At 48.2% G+C, this 18643-nt stretch overlaps 1 protein-coding gene across 8 annotated transcripts in view; it reads right to left on the bottom strand.

The window, feature by feature from the left end:
- The window catches only part of Mturn (maturin, neural progenitor differentiation regulator homolog), a 21783-nt gene extending 3146 nt beyond the window's left edge, over positions 1-18637 (bottom strand). The window contains exons 1-5 of one of the 8 annotated variants that reach the window (XM_023709910.1): positions 18337-18637; positions 10909-11031; positions 2312-2407; positions 1447-1485; positions 25-494 (exon numbers count right to left, since the gene is read on the bottom strand). In XM_023709910.1, the coding sequence (XP_023565678.1) occupies positions 1471-1485; positions 2312-2407; positions 10909-11031; positions 18337-18498 (396 nt within the window). In that variant the 5' untranslated portion in view covers positions 18499-18637 and the 3' untranslated portion in view covers positions 25-494; positions 1447-1470. Of the gene's footprint in view, positions 1-24; positions 2408-10908; positions 11032-18336 lie in introns of those variants that run through there. The other 7 variants (XM_023709908.1, XM_023709909.1, XM_023709907.1 and 4 more) reach the window with 7 other exon arrangements.
- Between the last annotated feature and the right edge of the window lie 6 nt (positions 18638-18643).

Below are 18643 nucleotides of genomic sequence, written 5' to 3'. Positions count from 1 at the left end.
GGGGAGGGGGAGGGAGGGAAAGAGGGAGGGAAAGAGAGGAAGAGGGAGGGGGAAGGGGAGGGGGAGGGAGAGGGAGAGGGAGAGAGAATGCTAATGGGAATACTGGAGAACCCTGAACACCACTAAAGAAAAGGAAGTTTGAAAAGAAACAGATTTGCTAACTTTGGGGTTCTGCCATGGAAAGTCAGTCACATCCAGGGCTGTTCTCTCTTACCTGGTGGTGGAACAAAGCCTGGAATTCTCATCAGACTACTGAATGGCCCAGTCTATCTCCGCTCCACTGTTACACAGAGAACATTAACATGATAATACCGAAATGTATCGGACAAAGTCTAAATACTTTCTCGATAAAATACGTTTTATATTAATGTCCATTCCATTTCCAAACATATGTAAATTTAGATTTGAAGTCTCTATGTATAAAATTCCAGTTTACCTTAGGATGCAGCAAGCTAGCAGAGCTTCATTTCTGTTGTGGAAGGCATTCTTGCAGCCTGTTGTGTAAAAGTGGACGTTACCAAACTAGGCAACACTACAGCCTGGAGAGCCCGGCCCTCCGTGCTGGTGAGCAGAGCCCACGTGAACACAGGCACGGCTGCAGAGGGCGGGACCCACTCACCCCAGGGTGGGCTTCACTAATAGGCTACGTGAAAAAAATGCATTTAACTTGAAATTAACTGTTCATATTTCCCAAGTAAAGAAGAAAACGTGGGTACTAAAGCACAGATGGAAACCACTGTGTTATTTCACCTGAGGACTTAAGACTGCAGTACACTATCTGACCACAAATGGCTGAACTCCCCACAGTACCACTCAAACAGAAAACGCTGAGATGATCAGGCTTACACCGACACGCCTGGAAGATAATACACAAGACGCCCGTGAGTCCTGTGGCTTCGGCTACTCCTGGAATTTCTTTTGTTAAATTCAAAATGCGAATGACCTAATGGGCACATGTGTTCATGATTAAGACATGCCCAAGCCAGAGGCTGCCACTAATCAAGTAGTATACAGGCGGCACCACATGTGTCCTTAGATATTAGAATCAGAAATGTGGAAGGGTCCAAGACGATGAGCATTTCAAATAATTCCACGGTAGCGTTGCAAAGGACGTACCCGTAAATATCTGTTGGCTAAAGGGCAGCAACTGCCTTTGTGAGTTGTCTGAGTATCCTGATCATTAAAAAGCTCCCTCTGAACCCATGAAGAGCACTCCTACCTCCACGGCCCTCGAAGAATTCACGGCCATGAGGTCTCTTACTTACTTACTTGATTGTAATTTTTACCAAATAACGTAACAGGAGCCTTTTCCTGACTTTTCATTTTTAAAGAATAAAAGATTAAGAAAGTAAAGGAGAATTTCATTGTATTTAAAAATTATTTTTTATCCTGATGTGTTTTTCCTATTAAATTTATCTATGGCTTCAAAATTTAAGTGGCACTTACTTGGATTCTAGGAGTTTTCACAATTTAACAAGTTTCCACCTCATTAGAAAGAGAAAAGGTAAATGTTTGATTTCATATGTAGGACACTTTATAAATAGCTGAAAGAAGTCAATAATTTATGTCTTTCACCCCATGTATATCTTCCACTATTAGATTTTAAAAGTAGCTTTGGAATTAGCATATTTTCAAACAACTGAACATGGAAGTAACATTTACACCTATTCAGGAACCAGCTGACACATACGCAGGTACTAATTTAGTAACGGCAAGACCCTCACGGCTTCTCTGCCTCTCTTACCCCTTCACTCAAAGCTAAGTGATTCTCCTCTTCCGCCCTTGCCTCTGCCCTTGCGCAGTTCAATGACTAGCTATTAAAACTCATGCTTTATAAGCAAAGCCTTTCACTTACGGACACTTAAAAGTACATAAAAAGTACAGACTGCTCGTCTCTGCCATGCCTTTCCTCAGCGAGCGCATGTGTGAGGACTCCAAGCACATCCTTAATACACTCACAGTTCTCTGCATTCCAGTCAGTGAATGTTAATTCTTCAACATAAACTCAAGAGAGAATAGGCAGCCACAAAATGGACTCTAGATTCAAAGTGGCAAAGGCTACCAAGACCATTCCATAGAAACCCACCTGCAGTGGGACTAAAACTCAGGTCACTTCTGAGCAAAGCTTATCACAGATACTTTGTGGTCATTAAAAAGGTATTTCATTGGAATTGGGATGCTGGGAGCCGGACGTCCTGTTCTGAGGTGCTAAAGCAAAATGCTAACCCAGGAGCACACAACCCTGCCAAGGGTGCCGCAGGGCTCACTCTCCTTCTCCAGAGGCGCCCTGGTAGTTTTACTGCTGACTGACCCCCATCTGGGGGTGGTCCGCCTCAGGCTCCTCCTCCTCCACGTCGGCACTGTACTCTTCAAAGGCATCCTCCTCTGCATCTGGAAGCCCCAGTAACTACAGGAGAGAACAAGAGAAATGGCTGTGAGCATGAGCTGGACTTCAGGCAGGAGGACGAGAGGCACTGCAGCCAAACTCCCACGCACCCGGCAGGATTTAGAGCAACAACGATTTCCAGAGAGGCTCAATTATCACTACCGCTGTTTTCATAAACTCTCCACTGGGAGTCTAGAGAATCTCTATTTTTAAGTATCAAGCACAGAACCACATGTCACGTGTGCTCAGGGATATGATACCTGCACAGGCACACACACCTGGGATGTAGGTGGGAGCATGCGATGAAGGCTACTATGGTGTCCTATAATCCCCACCTTCTGGGAGACTGAGGGAGGAACTGACCAAGAGTTCAAGCCCAGCTTAAGCAATTTACTCAGACCCTGCTCAAAATAAAAAAAACAAGGGCTAGGGATACACCTCAGTTTAAAAGGCCTCGTTTCAATCACCAGTATCACAGGAAAAACAGGTCAAGAATCTATGCCCTACTTATTTTCTCCCTTAAAAACATGCTGCTACTATGAAGAATACATTTATTAAAAATATTTATTAAAATGTTTATTATTTGTTTTTCTGAGACAGGATCTTGCTATATGTCCTTTGGGCTGGCCTTGAATTGCTACATAGTCCAGGGTGGCTGACCTCAGTCATGGCAGTCATCCTGACTCAGCCTCCAAGGTACCGGGACTCCAGGTTTGTGCCTCTATGCTTGGTCATACAAAAGTGTAGGGGGCCGGAGAGATATCTCAGTAGGGCGGAGGAGATAGCTTAGTAGAATAAGCGCTTGCCTGGCAAGCACAAGGCCCTGAGTTCAATCCCCAGTACCGCAAAAAAAAAAAAAAAAAAAAAAAAGTAGGATCAACTAAAATGTTCCACAGCAAATGGTTAAGTAACTTATGATGTATCAGTAAGAGTCACAGATGTGCACTTAAAATGTCATTTACAAAGTATTTAGAGATATAAATATAAGCAAGTAGGTATAAAAAGAGCATGGCAAAACCACACTTTCCCTATGACACAGATTTTCTTAAAACTTATACATTAGAGGCCAGGTGCAGTGGTAAAAGGATACAAGTTCAAAGCCAGCCTGGGAAACTCAGCAAGATACTGTCTCAAAATAAAATTTAAGAAAGGCTAGGGGGGTATAGCTCCATGGTAAAGTATTCGTTCAGCAAGTATGAAGTCTTAGGGTCAACCCCCAGCAACAGGCTCACTCCTGCCGCACCCCCCCCCACACATGCACTTGCTTACTTCAATGAGATAAAACCGAAATGTTAAAAAGTTTATCTTTTTTTTTAAAACCATTTTGTATACTCCCCATGCTCCACAACTACAATCAGGGAAATTAAGAGTTAATTCATGATAACCATTTTTTAAAGGCACTGACTGTGATTTGCCAAGCCTGTACACTATGGGCTCCAGAGCCAGCAGGAAGCTACAACCTTGGGGGACTGGGGGTGCTCCTGGGCTTATCAGTGATAAGCAGCTACTAGTAGCCAAAGAACAGGGGCTTTGATCATTTTTAGGCTACTTACTTCACCTAGTGGCTCTAATGACCCAAATGCTACACGTATTAGAGGCCTACCATAAAGCTGACTGGTCTGTTTACTTTGCACTGTTTCCCTATTGTACTCTACCCAACTGCTCCAAGGAGGAAAGAGAAAGGTCCCCGTCAATAATGCCTGGACTCTCAAGTCCTAAAACAGCAGCCCTCACGGGCCTCACAAAGCCCTGACACATCATGCCCTTGGAACACTGTCAGCTGGGAACACAGGCCAGGAAAGTGGGCCTTGGCCACCAGACAGGGTGGTCCACCCTTGTGTGTCTGGGAGAAGAGAAGCTCCTTTTTCTTATCACTGTCTGCCTTTCAGACTTTAGTAGATGGAATAAAAGAGAGCATTTGCCTTAAATGAGAGAGAAAAGATGGCTGTTGGCAATAAAGGCCATTTGCTACTATTATAGGTGGTCAATTTTTATTTGAAGAGCTGCTTAAAAACAGCCAAAAAAGGGCTGGCCAGATAGCTCAGCGGATTTAAAGTGCCTGCTTAGGCAGACACAGCGACTGGGTTTAATCCCCTGGCATGCTGCCGTCCCTGTCCCCGGGGTGCGCTGAGACAGTGATTGATACTGGGCATGGTGGTGCCCACCTGAAATCCCAGCACTTGGGAGGCTGAAAAGAGGAGAATCACTATGAGTCTGACCTACATAGTGAGACCCTGTAGACCCTGCAGACTCTGTACCCAAATACATTTAAAAAAACCAAACAAACCAAAAAACAAAAAACAGCAAAGTAGAATGCAGGGGTGATAAAGTTCAAGCAGCTGGTAAACCAAAACCACTGCCAATGCCACCAGGAACTCCAGAGCCACTGGAACACCAAAATAAGACACAACAGCAACAGTGACTCTGTTTCCTGTCCTGCAGGGATGCTAATTGGAAGGTGTGGTCAGCAGGTCCCTCAGGTCACAATCTGACTGGAAGAGGCTGTGTGGAGGGAGGCCTGGGCTCAGAAAGCCAGGTGGGAATCATCAAGGTCAGGCAGCAATGGCTGTCAGGAGGAAGCAAGGCTCTGAAGAGGTACACGTCTATGTATCTGTCATCCTTGTCTTGCAGAGACATGCCTTCGGTGAGCCTTCTTCATAGCATACCTGCTGCTGAGCCTCCGCATCTTCCTCCCCGAAGGAGGAACCCTGACCCACGTTCTGCCTCACAGAAGAGCTCTGCAGCTCAAAGAACGTCAGCACTGTCGCCTGCGAACTGCCCGGCCTCACGGAAACACACCTAGAAGGTCACCGTGCTTCCCACAGGCAGCCCCAGCCCGGCTCTCTGCCTCTCCAGCTGTGCTAGTTCCTGGAGGTCCCTTGCTGTGAATTAGGCAGCGCTTCCTTCTCACACTAGGAAGTGAGGAGAGATGAGCCGCTCCCTATCAGCCTCTGTCTGATTCGCAGGCTTCCCTCAGCCAGATGATTCCATCATGCTCCAGATGCCGTGATAACAGTTAGTAGGATTAACTTACTGTTGGGCACTTACGCTCTGTGGGGAAGGTGCTAGCATGTCCCCCCTTTCCAGGAAAGAACTGGTGCAATCTGACTGCAAACTTCCTGTACCTATCAGGCCACCATGGAGATGCTGTGTCTGTTCTACTAGAACAAACGGGTTTTAAAAATGTTTAGTGTTTATGCCTAAATTTATGAGCGGGCGTACAATCTGGAAACCCATGTAGACCAGAAAAATGGCAGAACGAGAATTTGCCTGCGATACTATGGATGTCGCACAGATATAATCCAGCACTGCAGTATTCCCATCTATGTACCATTCCTATCTGTGGTGGGCAAATTGTGTGTGTGTGTGTGTGTGTGTGTGTGTGTGTGTGTTTCACTGGAAAGTGAACTGGGGCCTTTCTCAACTAGAGGGCAGGAACAGAATCAAGAGAACAAGAACAGAATCAAGAACTGGACACTTCTGAGCTGCAGGAATCTTCCCAGTAGGAGTCATCCCTGCTTCTCCAGCCATTTGTATTGGCAACCCCATAATACCAGTCTTTTTTTTTTTGGTACCAGGAATCGAACTCAGGACCTTGTGCTTGCCAGACAGGTGCTTGTGCAAATGAACTATATCCCCGGCCCCAACACACCAGTCTTGTTCACCAGAGGGAGCTGGAATCAGGTCCTGGCAGAAGTGTTGCTCCCTGACAGAAGGAACAGAGTCACACGCAGAGGCGCTGAGCCACCAAGAGTGAGACGCCTCAGGAGTCACAGGGCGTGACTCTAGCAGGGCTCAAGGTGCAACATGGAGCAAAGCAGCACACGACGTGGGTCACGGCAACAAGGGCCCTGTCACAGCAGGGCTCAGGATTCCCGCAAGCTCAGCACGTGAGGAGGAGACAGGAGGATGACATAGCAGGAAAGCAGTGGTCCCTGGTGTGTCATCACACACATGCAATTTAAAGATGAGTTGAAAGGGCAAAGACAAGAGTTTTGCAGTGAAATTGGGAAAAACAGGCTTTTTCTTCTCTTGTGAACTATTCATTCACCAGGAGTCAGCCTAGAAGTCATTGCTGAACAACAGATGCGAAAACACTGAGCAGAAAATAAATGGCACCATCACCATTATTGACACCCGTAACTACTGTTTCATTATTTAGCTCAATCATGTGATGGCCACCAACTGTCAACTGAGAGTCCCTGAAGTAAGAAAAATGTAGCACTTAGTGACTGTCCAATTCACATGCACCAGAGTTACTCCTGGGGGTTTCTGAAGCTGTTACTGAGCACAGTGTCTACAGAGGGGTGGCAACAGCCTGTGTGGCACTGTCATCTGCAGCCACGTACCACTGGGACACATCACGCCAGGGCGAGAGGAAATGAGTAGGTAAGAACCAGACCTCGCTGAGTGATTCCTCTTGATGAGGCAAGAGGCCCTGGAGCAGCTTCGCTTGAAGAGGGAGACTGCCCACTCCTGCCAGCAAACACCTGCTGTGAGCAGGAAACCAAGACGGCCTCGGCAGGGAGGTTGCACGGTGACATCCTTTGTGTTCTGAGCCTCATTCCGAAGTTCCCCATGTATCCATAGGACAGTGCATTTTAGAGATGGAAACACTGAGGCTGGCAACCTGCAACGGGCCACACAGCCAGGGAGGACAGGACCACCAATCCACCTCCCCACACTGGGCATATTTCTGGGAACTCTGAGCTGAGGGAGCCAGGTTGGCTCTTCCTGGCCCTTCCCTGGGTTAGTCCCCCTCGTGCTTTGAGCACATCTGCAGTGGAACCCCTGCAAGATGCACCAAGCTCCTCAGTGCACCCTCCCTCAGCCACCCTAGCACCTAACACACTGTACACAATGCAGCTTTTATTATTTATTTATTTACTTATTGTGACAATGCAGCTTTTAAAGAGTGCAATGTATCTGATTATATTATGGCCACAGAAAACTTAGAAAATATGGAAAAGATTTTAGTACCCATAACCCTGCAGCTCTCTGGTCAATGCTCATGGTGGGGACAGGAGTTCCCAAGCACTGTCCTGGGAGAGTGAGTTGAACAGACTAGGTACCAATGGCTGCCATTGTCCTGCTATCGCCTGTGCCTGCCTTACCCTCCCGTACCTCTTTAAAGTCCTTCCTCTGAGCCAGAGGCCTCTGTGCACTTGGCAAACCACAAACCACTTTTTTTTCTACCAAACACCCGAGGCTTCCACAAAAGCCTACTGTTTGAGCTAAGTTCTGCTCACTCCCTGACAGTGTTCTGCCTGGTGCCTTTGCCCCATCCAAGTCAGCACTCACAGACCACACAGCGCAGCGCACTGAGAACCTGACAAAGCTCGTGCTGCCTAATCTTCACAGTCCTCATTAGTTTCCAAAGTTTACAAATGAAGAGATGGGGAGATAGAGAGGGCAGGTAACTTGTATGAGTCCCACAGCCAGCAAGTGGTGGAACGGTGGTTGGAACCCAAGCAGCCTGCCCACAGGCCTGAGTCCTGCATCACGGCTGGACCCTGATACCACACAACTTGGTGAAAAGACCACAAGCAATACCCCACATAGACTTGCTCAAAACTTCCTCTTTCTCAAATATTTCCCCAAAGAATGGCAAAAAGGAATGAGTTGAGCAGGGGGCAGGACTGAGGTTTGTCCTACCCACAGAACGCCTGGACTGAAGCTGTGCACAGCTGGTACCTGGGGCCGCCGTGTGCTGCTCTTGTGGCTCTCCCAGCTCTGCTTAGCTGCCCAAGGACACGGAGTGGGCATGCTGTGCCTGCCTTGCACCCTTGAGGCAGTATTTCAGCAATAGCAGAATTACATGTTGTTGGAAAATGTGATGAAATACAAGAAATATAAAAGGAGTAGGCTGTTTAAAAGGAAGAGAATTATAATTGTATTTCTTTTAAATCCAACAACAGATTCTTGGCGAGGGGTGGCAGTGACTGTTCTGTGGAGGCATGCAGGCAGGGACAGAGGGGCAGTGCACAGCCTAGCACCGTGGTGGTGAACCTTTTAGACCTTTCAATGATACGGACAGCCTGCTATGGTGCAGGTGCACAGGGGCACCAACACTGGCTTAGAAGGTGTGGGCACTGGGCAGCACAGACTTACAAGCAGATCGCTGAGGGTGTCTGGGCACAATTTTGCTCTTCTGTCCTTGCAAGGCAGAATGCCTGAGCTCAGCAAGGTCTGGCAGACAGGCCTGACTGAGGAAGGCCCTCCCAGGCAGCAGAAGTCTGTCAACAGAGAGGTCCCCATCTCTCCAGAGAGAAGCACAGGGCAGAGGATGGCAAGGGGGTGACCATGGGAAAGCAGGGTGCTAGAACTCTGGACCCACTGTTGTAAGGAGGTGTGCTTCCTTCTGGGGGCACCCTGCTGGACAGGGTTGCAGCTGCCCAAACTGACCCAATGACTGCTAAGTTCCAGGAAGTACTGTGCTGGTCTCACCTGTTCCAGTCCCATAGCACTAGGGTAGGTGCTTCTTCACTAAGGACCTTCAACTATAACAGCAGCAGCAAACCGTCCTCTGTCTTGTTTCAGAAACCTGAAGCTCACTTCTATAAACTCAGAGAGCACCACTGGGACAAAGAGCACTATTCAGTGCAGATGGAGCAGGTAAGTTTCCCTCTGATCCGCACACTGCTGTGCCGAGGCTCCTGACTCTGCTTTCCATCCAATCTGGGACACATCCTGCTGGAGAGCAACCAAAGCCACATCCATCTGCCCTACACTAGCTGAGAGGAGGCTACCCACTAGCCTTTCCCAGCCAACAGCCGCCAGCTCCTTGAGCCTCCCCACCAGAAGGGGGCACCACAGCTGCTCACGCTTCCTGGACTTGAGAGCAACATCTCCGGTGTAGAGCTACATTAACTAGTGACACCTGGAAGCTCAACACCAGAAAATCAAACCTGTCTCCACAACACACAGCTCAGTGTAAAGGGAAATAACCCAACTACTTTCAGCTCCACACCTACACATGTTATAACTGCGTTTTTTCCTTCTTTACATTTGACTGCCTGATTGCTGAAATACAACACACTTAGTAAAGGAAAAGAGCAAAATGAACTCTGGCAGGTACGTGCCTTCCCCAGGTAATTGTGCACAGCCTCTGCTTGCCAGCACCAACACATCCGCACAGAGAAGACGGGGTGGGGCGGGGGACTCCTGGGAGGGAAGCAGCTGCTAAGTGAGCGCTATTTGCTGATGGATATTTTTCTCTAGTTAAGATCTGGAGAGATCAATTTTTAAAATTTTTTATCTGACTTGATATCTCAACCTGGATATTTAATAGGAATTTCAAACACCGACACATCTAAGACTGAGCTCAGCTGGTATCCATACGCAAACCTTGCCTCCTGCAGCCTTTTCCATCCATTGATGACTACACAGTTCCTTCCACTTCTCAGGCAAGAAATGGAGGTGTCACCTTCATCTCCCCTCTTTTCCCAATTCCCCCTCCAATCCACCAACAAGTCCAGCTCGTTAAGTCTCCTTTCAAGTCTCCCAGAATGCTTGGACAAGCACGAGCCTTGTGCTGACAAGGGCGGTATCAGACATACGGGCTCCCAAGTCCAGGCAGGAGCTAACCACAGTCTTCTCTGGAGGATGACACTGCAATCCACCATTTATACCTGCATACGCACTTTCAGAGATACCAACCTGCACATAAAGACACCCAACATACAAAGAAACAAAACACCAGGAGTGAGAACCAGCAGACAAAGGATGCCAACCAGACTGACCGACCTGGAGATGCTGGAATGAGAGACACAGGGCGTTACGCAACCAGGCTCACTGTGTTCAAAGAGCTAAAAGGCAAGCTTGACAGTTTTAGCAGAGAAACCAAGAGCGCTAAAAGCGACTAGACAACAAACAGAAATGCTACAGCAAATGTGTACAGCGAGAAGAAAACTGAATGTGGGGAGATGTCATGACGTCAGTAATCTGACTTTACCTTCCAGTGAAGAGAAGTAAGAAATCTTCAAAATAGAGGCAAGTGAGCATTTGTCATGTTTATCTGCTAGCATGAACACCAGGCTCTCCGCTAGCCACAGAAAGATTTCTAAATCCCAAGATACAGAGAGAGAAAAAGCAAGCTCTGTACAAGAGATTTTGTAAAAAGAGGGAGGGACAGAACCAGTACCCAGCTGCTTCCTTCTCCATGCCTGCGAACATGGCGATAACAACCTTCCCAGAGCAGCCTTCCAAGCTCCAGGGTTTTAAGGCTACAGAACACGCCATTATCTCAAAAAGGAGCTGTGCGCTTCCTATCCTGTCAGGGATTCTCAAATGAACTCAAGTGATGCTAGAAATAAGCATCATTCCTGTGACAAACAGCTGTGTCACATCCTTCCCCCACCCCCTCGGCCTCCCTACCCTGGCTGCTATCTTTACACTCAGGGCAGACAAAAGAAAAACAATCAGTCCTCAGGGGCTTTGCCCACTTCCCCCACCACCTCCTTTATTTAAAACACAATGACTACAGAAAACAAACGGGCTTTAGAAGCCAAACAGGCACCTACAGGTCTGAAGGACTTGAAGACTTTTTCCAAGACTTCATGGAGTGTCTTCTTGCCACAGGAGGAGATGTAGTCCTGTGCTAGCTGCAAGAAAGGCAGGCAGTCCTCGCTCTCACTCCACACGTGCTGTGAGCCCATGCCAGGGCAGAGAGAAAACAGAGAGACACAGGTCAGCATGCTCAGTGAATGTCACAGAACGACATACAGACTTCTAAAGATTTACAGGAATTTAAAGACAGCTTCCACCTCAGAGTCAAATCCACACCTTTTCTCCCCCTTTCAGTTCTGGGGATGAAACCCAGAGCTTCACACATCTTTGGCAATTGCTCTACCACTTAGCCACAGCCCCAGGCCTTTCACTTTTTATTTTGAGACAACATTTCATTAAGTTGCCCAAGCTGACCTCCAACTTAGGTTCCTTTCAGGCATGCTCCATGGTACTGGCCTGTTTTGACTGTGTCCATGGAAGTGGATCCAAATGTTGAGATCACAGAGCTCCACCCTGACCCCAAACCTGTGCTTCCCAATTTCATCTGCTCTGTCTGCATCTGCTCACAGGTAGTAAAGAGCGCAGCGGGCACTTAGTCCTCACCCATGGTTTCACTGCTCACCTTCTCAGGCAGGCTAAGGATGTTTTTAAAATAAGAGAGGAGAAACCAGGCCTTTGCCTTCACATTCCCTTGCTTTGCCTTCAGCTATAGGCACGGGATGATTTAAGCCTAGTTTTTAACCATGGACTTGGAACAAGATGTTCTTTACCCAGATCAGCCTGGGAGTGGGGGTGGGGATGGTGGTGAACTTCAAAATGAAATGAACTTAGGAAAAATGTGAAGTATTCACTAAATCAGTGGGAACCAGGGCTTTCTAAAAGCTTTCCTTTCTTCACCATGCTTGCAGTGGGCAGTCTACCCAGGCACCACTATAGCACCTAAAACACGCACACAGGTGATTTTTCAGTCTTATTTTCTTCTTAAGACTGGGCAAGGGTTTTTTTGTTTGTTTGTTACATGAGACTTTTTCAGCACATCATTAAGAGGAGGCAAGGCTCTCCCATAAATGTTCAAGAGTCTGGAATAAGCCCAAGAAATAGGCTTAAGATCTGGAAGCAGAAGTCTACATTCTACTCAGCTGAGTGAGGGGAGGGGGAGGGGCATGCCTGGCTACCAGGTTTCTATAAAGTACCACAGACCTGTCTCGAGAGCACCATTTGATGACAGCACAACACTGGTGAGACAGTATTGAGGCCTGGGAGAGGGACCGACATCTGGCCAACTGGAGTAAGACACATGGGTGAGACAGCAGGGGACAAGACCTATTTGGAGAAATGGTCCATGTCAAGTGCATGCTGGCTCCCTTCCATTCATACAAATGATCAGCACAGCACCCTAGAAAGTTCTATGTTTGTCACTCAATAAACATTTTACTGCCTTCCTTCTCACTGCAGGATTTCCAAGAACAAGAACTACAGACTTAAAATACTGCTCAGATCCAAGCGCAAGTAGCTAGGTGCTCATGAGCCATCTCCATAGCCCAATTATCTATCTCATGTTGTAAAGGTCCATTTCCGACATCTGCGGCTCCAATTCCAGCAGTCTTCGCCAGTGCGTCCTCCTCAACCTGATGGAGCCAATGGCCAGGGCCCTCTAGCTTTAGAGAACTCTTCCTTATTAATTAGAGACCCTTAGAGCTTCGGAGGCGCTGAAATGTCACTTATGTAATCGTTTCTTTTACTGCACTAAAGTCTAATAGTACAAAGTACTTTTATAGTCATTATCTCAGTTGATTCTTTTTTGGTTTTTTTTTTTTTTGGCTGAACCAGGGATTGAAGTCAGGCCCTTGCGCTTGCCAGGCAAGCACTTATTCTACTGATCCATCTCCCCAGCCCCTCTCAGTTGATTCTTAATAGAGATTCGGCAAGAACAACAAAGTCCTATTTTAATAAGTTTTTTGCTTAGTGTTGCTTTTCACATTCAATTTTGTGAAGTTCCAGCTTATTTCGAATTAACTCTGATAAAGATGGAATTAACACCTAGCAGCATGCCCCAGTAAGCCTGCCTTCCCTTGACTTACTGTGATGATCAGAGTCATATGTTTATTTAGTGCTTGGTTGTGTCCCAGGCTGGTACACTCAGTAAGTGGCAGACATGGTACTTTCTTTGCCCTTTCACATTGCAGGAAGATGAAGGGAGAGGTGGTAAGCTGGGCTCCGATCTGCCACAATGCTAAGGTCACCCAGTGAGTAAACCAGACACACAGTGTAACTGTACCATAAATACTGTCCAGGCCCTCCTGGGTGGCAGTTAATTCAAAAGTAGGCGGATTCAAGAAATATTTGTATAGTACTTTTTAAAAGTACGTTTAAGTCACAAATAAACAGAAGCACGCCCACTTAATAACAGGTCTGCAGTAGATCCACCACCTCTTGAGATCCCTGTATTGAGTTGTTTCTGGGCATCTTTAATCCCATGAAGATTGTTCCTGCCACAATTTCCATTACTCTTGGAACTGTTCGTTTATAAATATTTGTTGGAGAAGGGAGATTAAATACTCACTAAAGTGTTTCTGCCCAGACTTGCTTTATTTGGCTGCGACCTCCCCCTGGATTCCCAGATTTGTTGGCTTTTTGTGTTTGAATTGCTGTCCACACGATAAAGTGGGGGACATGAGGCTTGGGGTCAGACAGGCCCAGATGGCCATGGCCACTTGAAAGATACCATTTACTACCTGTCATTTATTCTTTATCCATCAAATGTCATAACACGTAGTTATTTTAACTATTTGTTTCTAAAATCAACCAAGGCAGCTTTCAAAGAGTCATAGTACATAAAATAAGACAAACTGAAAACTGTCATCAGTTGGGGAAAGAAAGACAAAAGAAAAATAAAAGAAGGAAAATAAGAGAAAACCAAGAGTGAGATGAGGACAAACGGCAGTATGTAGGAGCTTGGCCATTCGCTACAGGCACTAAAGCTTTCTCAGCAGCCCACGCAAAGAAAGCAGTGTGCCTCCTGTCAGCGCCCACAGATAACACAGACTGGCTCTTCGGGAACATTACCAGGCACGGGGCAGAGGGGGGACAATTTCTCTGGTAAGAGAACAGTCCAGGGCAGAGCTGATACTCCTGAAAGCAGGATTTGGGGCATCTAACCTCAGTCAAGGGGAAAATGGGTACTTGAAGACTCAGGGTCCTGGGTCACAAGGCCCACATGGCCACAGCAACTTCAATCATGTAGAACCAAATGTCACTCAGGTCAGAAGGTAGGAAAAAAAAAAAAAAAAAAAGCAGGAATCAGAGAACCTGTGGTTTTGCAGTGTCACACCCTGGTCAGTAATCTAGGTCCAGAATGCATGAATCTTCAAGAGGGCCACTGGAGCAAGGCATGCTGTACCCCTCACAGGAGGACAGGACATCATACTAAGGGCAGGCCTCCAGGGGAGGACAGTGGTGGCCTGCTGCCTTAGTGTGGAAGGAAATCACCCAGGGGCCCCTGAACATAGAGGGCCGGGCCCACCCCAGGCTACCATCCAGTTCACATCTGCCCAGTGCCTAGAACAGTATCTGAATTACAGAGGTGAACAATTAAGTACTTGTTTTTCAGAGCTGTATTCTCACTCTTTTAACAACTCTCCCCACTAGACTCACTGATCATTCATTCATTTGTTTCACAAAAATGTACTGAGCAACTATAACTTATCTGACACTATTCAAGGTGCTGGGATACAGTAATAAAACAGGGCTCTGCTGCATGAAACTTATAGTCTAATAGAGGCAGAAAACAAAGAAACAACAACAACAAAAGAGAACCAAACCAAAATAAATAACAACGACAAAAAAGACTCAGTCTAATGAGTGCTATGGTAAAAACAAAAGAGGCTAAGGTGAGAAAGACTGAGCCAGGAGGATGTTCCAAGGCCTGAATGGCGTAAAGGACCCGGCTCTGTAAATAGCTGGGGCAACGGTGTTCTGGACAAAAACTGCAAGTGCAAAGGCCCAGAGGCAGCAGCGGGCTTGATGTGGGAGCACCAGAAAGGCCAGCATAAGCGAGCACGGAGAACAGACAAGATGAAGGCACACTATGTGCAGGCTGGAAGCCCAGGGCAAGGGGCCGGGCTTTATTGTAAGAAGGCTGGGAAGTGGGCTCAGGTAAGGACAGGACTGCTGGTGACCTGACAACTAACACCATCACTATTTTTATTTTAAATTTTATATAGGTCGAGATCATATTTTAAATAGCTTCAAAGTGACTGCTGGGTGGAGACTTAAAGGTTATAAGTTTAGGAGAGAAGAAAAATGACAGTGGCTTAGACTGTGACAGCATGGGAGTAGAGAAAAACACACTGCATGGATTCTGAAGGCGATTCTGGCAAAATTATATGCATCAGATGCAGGGAAGGGTAAAGGTTGGTGTTAAGGATGTCCCCCAGATTTCTGGCTTGAGTGACTAACTGAATGGCAGTCACATTTTCAGAGGTAAGGAGATGGGCTACCAGGTACTGAGTGCTTACTGTAAGCACTCTGACAATCCTGCCTGACACTCTTTGATCACCACCCCTACTTTATTTTATTTTATTTTACTTTTTTTTTTTTTTTTTTTTGCAGAACCGGGGATTGAATTCAGGCCCTTGCACTTGCCAGGGAAGCACTTATTCCACTGAGCCATTTCCCCAGCCCCAACCACCCCTACTTTAAACACTGATCTAGAACACGCTTCTAGGAAGGTAACAGATGTGGAACTGTAATACAGAGGGGTTAAATGACTTCCTAAAAGTACACAGTGAGGAGTGGGAGCTGGGATTTCTGACCTGAGCCTGGATTCCTGACCACTATGCCACACAATCTCTTAGAGGAGGGTAAAAACAGCACAGGACCATGGAGGCTATTTGCATGCCAGGTAGCCTCGACCCAGCAGCGAGTAAGTCCTCAACTTACTGAGTTTGCCAGTTGAATGAATGCCATGCAAATTGAGAGATGTTATGTAAATCTTATTGTTAAGAAATCTTGATGAGCACAGTGGCACAAACCTGGGATCCCACCTACTCAAGAGTCTGAGGCAGAAGGATGTCAACTTTGAGCCCAGCCGGGCCAGCTTAGTGACCTGGCAAGACCCTATCACCAAATAAAAAAGATAAAAAGGGCCAGGGATGTAGTCAGTCAGTGTGAAGGCCCTGGGTCCAATACCCAGTAATAAACAAATGTAATCTTTCAAATAACAAGGATTCCACTCAACTTAAATTTCTTCTAATGCTTAACAGACTACGTTGGGAAAAGGGAAAGAACCAAGATAGGCCCCTTATTAGAGCCAAACAGCACCTTGGCACACCTAGCCTGGGACAGATTCAAGATGAGGTTTAGATAAGAAAACTGCCACAGTTGGCATCTTATGGTCCCTATGGCCTTCAGAAACTTTGAGAAAAGTTCAGGTCTACCCAATGACATATTTTTATCCTCTATTTTCCTTATCTTTTATACTTAAGTCACCAGCCCACACTTTCAATATGAGTAGCCTGACACAAGTGAGGGTTCTTAATGGTGGTTTGAGATACACATTCCAGTCAGAGCAGCCAGTGTCCTTCTGTCCTAGTCACTCGGGAGTCATTCGTGGGGTATGCCCCTTGTGGTCCCAGCAGGAAAACCGGGGAGCACACGGTCCATAAAATCTGGAGCCATGAGCAACTCTTTCCTCTTGGCACACCAGGGATGAGGAAGGACCTGACAGGCCAGGGCAGGCTGGACGGGTCTCCTAGACATATCCTAACACTGAATTAGTTGGGCCATGCTGCCTTTTCTACTAGATCTCTGGGCTCTCACACTTTTGCAGTGGAGTACATCTCTCTAGATCTCCCATTCTTCCTATAACTTTTCTTTACTTATTCTATGCAGTTAACCTGATCACTCAGCATGAGTGCTTTAAGAAAAGACCATTTTATAGGTGAGAAAACTAAGGTTGTTAGAGACAGGCTCTAAACTCTCAGCAACACGAGGTCTCCGAATCCCAAATCTGTGAGGCCCCTACTGTGCACAATGGGCCCTGAGATGCTTTATCTGCACAATCACCAGGGCACTATTATTATTAAACTCATTTTGTGGATATGAAAATTGTACTCTGGGGAAAACATTCGGCCATAGTCACACAGCCAGAACTCAAATCTGGCTGTCACCCAAAGCCATGGGTCTTCTAGTGTCTCGGAGCTGGGCCCGGGTGGGCTCTCCTCCCACGCACTCAGAAATGGAGTGGTGAAACAGGCAGACTTTACTGGCCAAGCATGCACAAGCCTTCCCCTCTGTGGTCCAAGGGAGGTATCTAACTCTCTGAACTTCCCAGGGGGCGGGGAAGGGGTGGCAGGGTAGGCAGCCGGCTTTGTCTCACCCTCACCTGAGAAGCCAAGCCTCGGGCCACCCTGTGTCTGTCTGCAAGGGCGGCAGCAGCGCCTGCTCCAGGCTCAGGCCAGCGACCACAAGGTAACCTGCGTCCACAGCCGACTCCATCTTACATTTGGGACCATTATTTATTCCCCGTGCTTACAAACACTTCATGGAGTGCCAACCTCATCTGGCCTCCACATCGCCAACCCCAACTCCCCTGCTCTCCACGTCCCCTTCCTAAACAGACAGCTGCAAGATCCCAAGTGGGCACGGGATGCAAAGTCTACCGTTTGGACACCGCATTACTAGGTGCCCCCGCCCCCCTCTGGAAAAGCCAAGACTCCAGCGCGGCCACAGCCGGCTCCGGGCTGGACAGAACCTGCTGGGGCCAAATACACCTCGCTGGCAGCACAGAGAGGAGCAATGGGAGTAGGGGTGAAGGGGGGGAAGGAAGGAGGGAGGGGGGAGAGAGAGAGAGAGAGAGAGAGAGAGAGAGAGAGAGAGAGAGAGAGAGAGAGATGCGCACGCGCGCGTGCGTTTTTAAGATCTAGGGTGTAATTCCGCAAAGAAGGTCCAGGATATCAGGAATCCCTAGGGTGCTCAGAGGCTTTGTGTCCAAACAGACAGCACTAGGAATAACGCCGAGGGGAGCGAGGGGCAATTCCAGGAGTTGTGTCTCCACCTCGGGTGTAGCACAGGACTCCTCGCCCTGGACAGGACGTCTGGCACAGGACGCTCCAGACTTCAGAAGCTACGGGCCGGTCTGTGTGCCCAGCCTCGGCTACAGCGAGGCTGGGCCGCCCCAGGGTGTGCCAAGCCTGGCTTCGTGCGGCGCCCGCGGGTGGTGCTCTCGAATCCGCGTCCGCCAGGAGCGGAGGGTAGACTGGGGAGGACGCCACACCTACCGCATCAGCCAGGCTCGCGGGTCCTCGGGGCGCCCTTCGCGCTGTTCGCGGGCCCCTCCCGGCCAGGGGCTTCCCCGACGGAGCGGGTCACGCCCCTACCCCCGCCCCTGCACCCCGGGGCTGCGCCCTCCTCACCAGCACTGCATCCCTCCCTGCACTCACAAAACTGTCGCCGCAACCGTTGTCCGGACACAGCACGTAGAAGGAGACGCCGGGGTCGGCGTAGAAATCCATCCTGCGCTCGGTGTCCTCGGTGGCGATGAGCTCGAAGGGCGTGTTGGAGCACCATTGCTCCGCAGCGTCCGCCAGCTGCTGGAAATCCATCGCCGCGCCGGCGCCCGCGCCTCCTCGTCTGCGCCTCCGAGGCGCGCTCCCCGGCGTGCGGGCGAAGGCTGGGCCGGGCTCCCCCGCGTGCTGGCCTCGCCGGCTGTAACTGTTTACCCGCGGTGTGGAGCGCGGGCGGGCGGGC

Source organism: Octodon degus, unplaced genomic scaffold, assembly GCF_000260255.1.
Source record: "Octodon degus isolate 3935 unplaced genomic scaffold, OctDeg1.0 scaffold00015, whole genome shotgun sequence".
NCBI classification, from domain to species: Eukaryota; Metazoa; Chordata; class Mammalia; order Rodentia; family Octodontidae; genus Octodon; species Octodon degus.
This window is presented reverse-complemented; position numbering and strand designations above follow the sequence as displayed.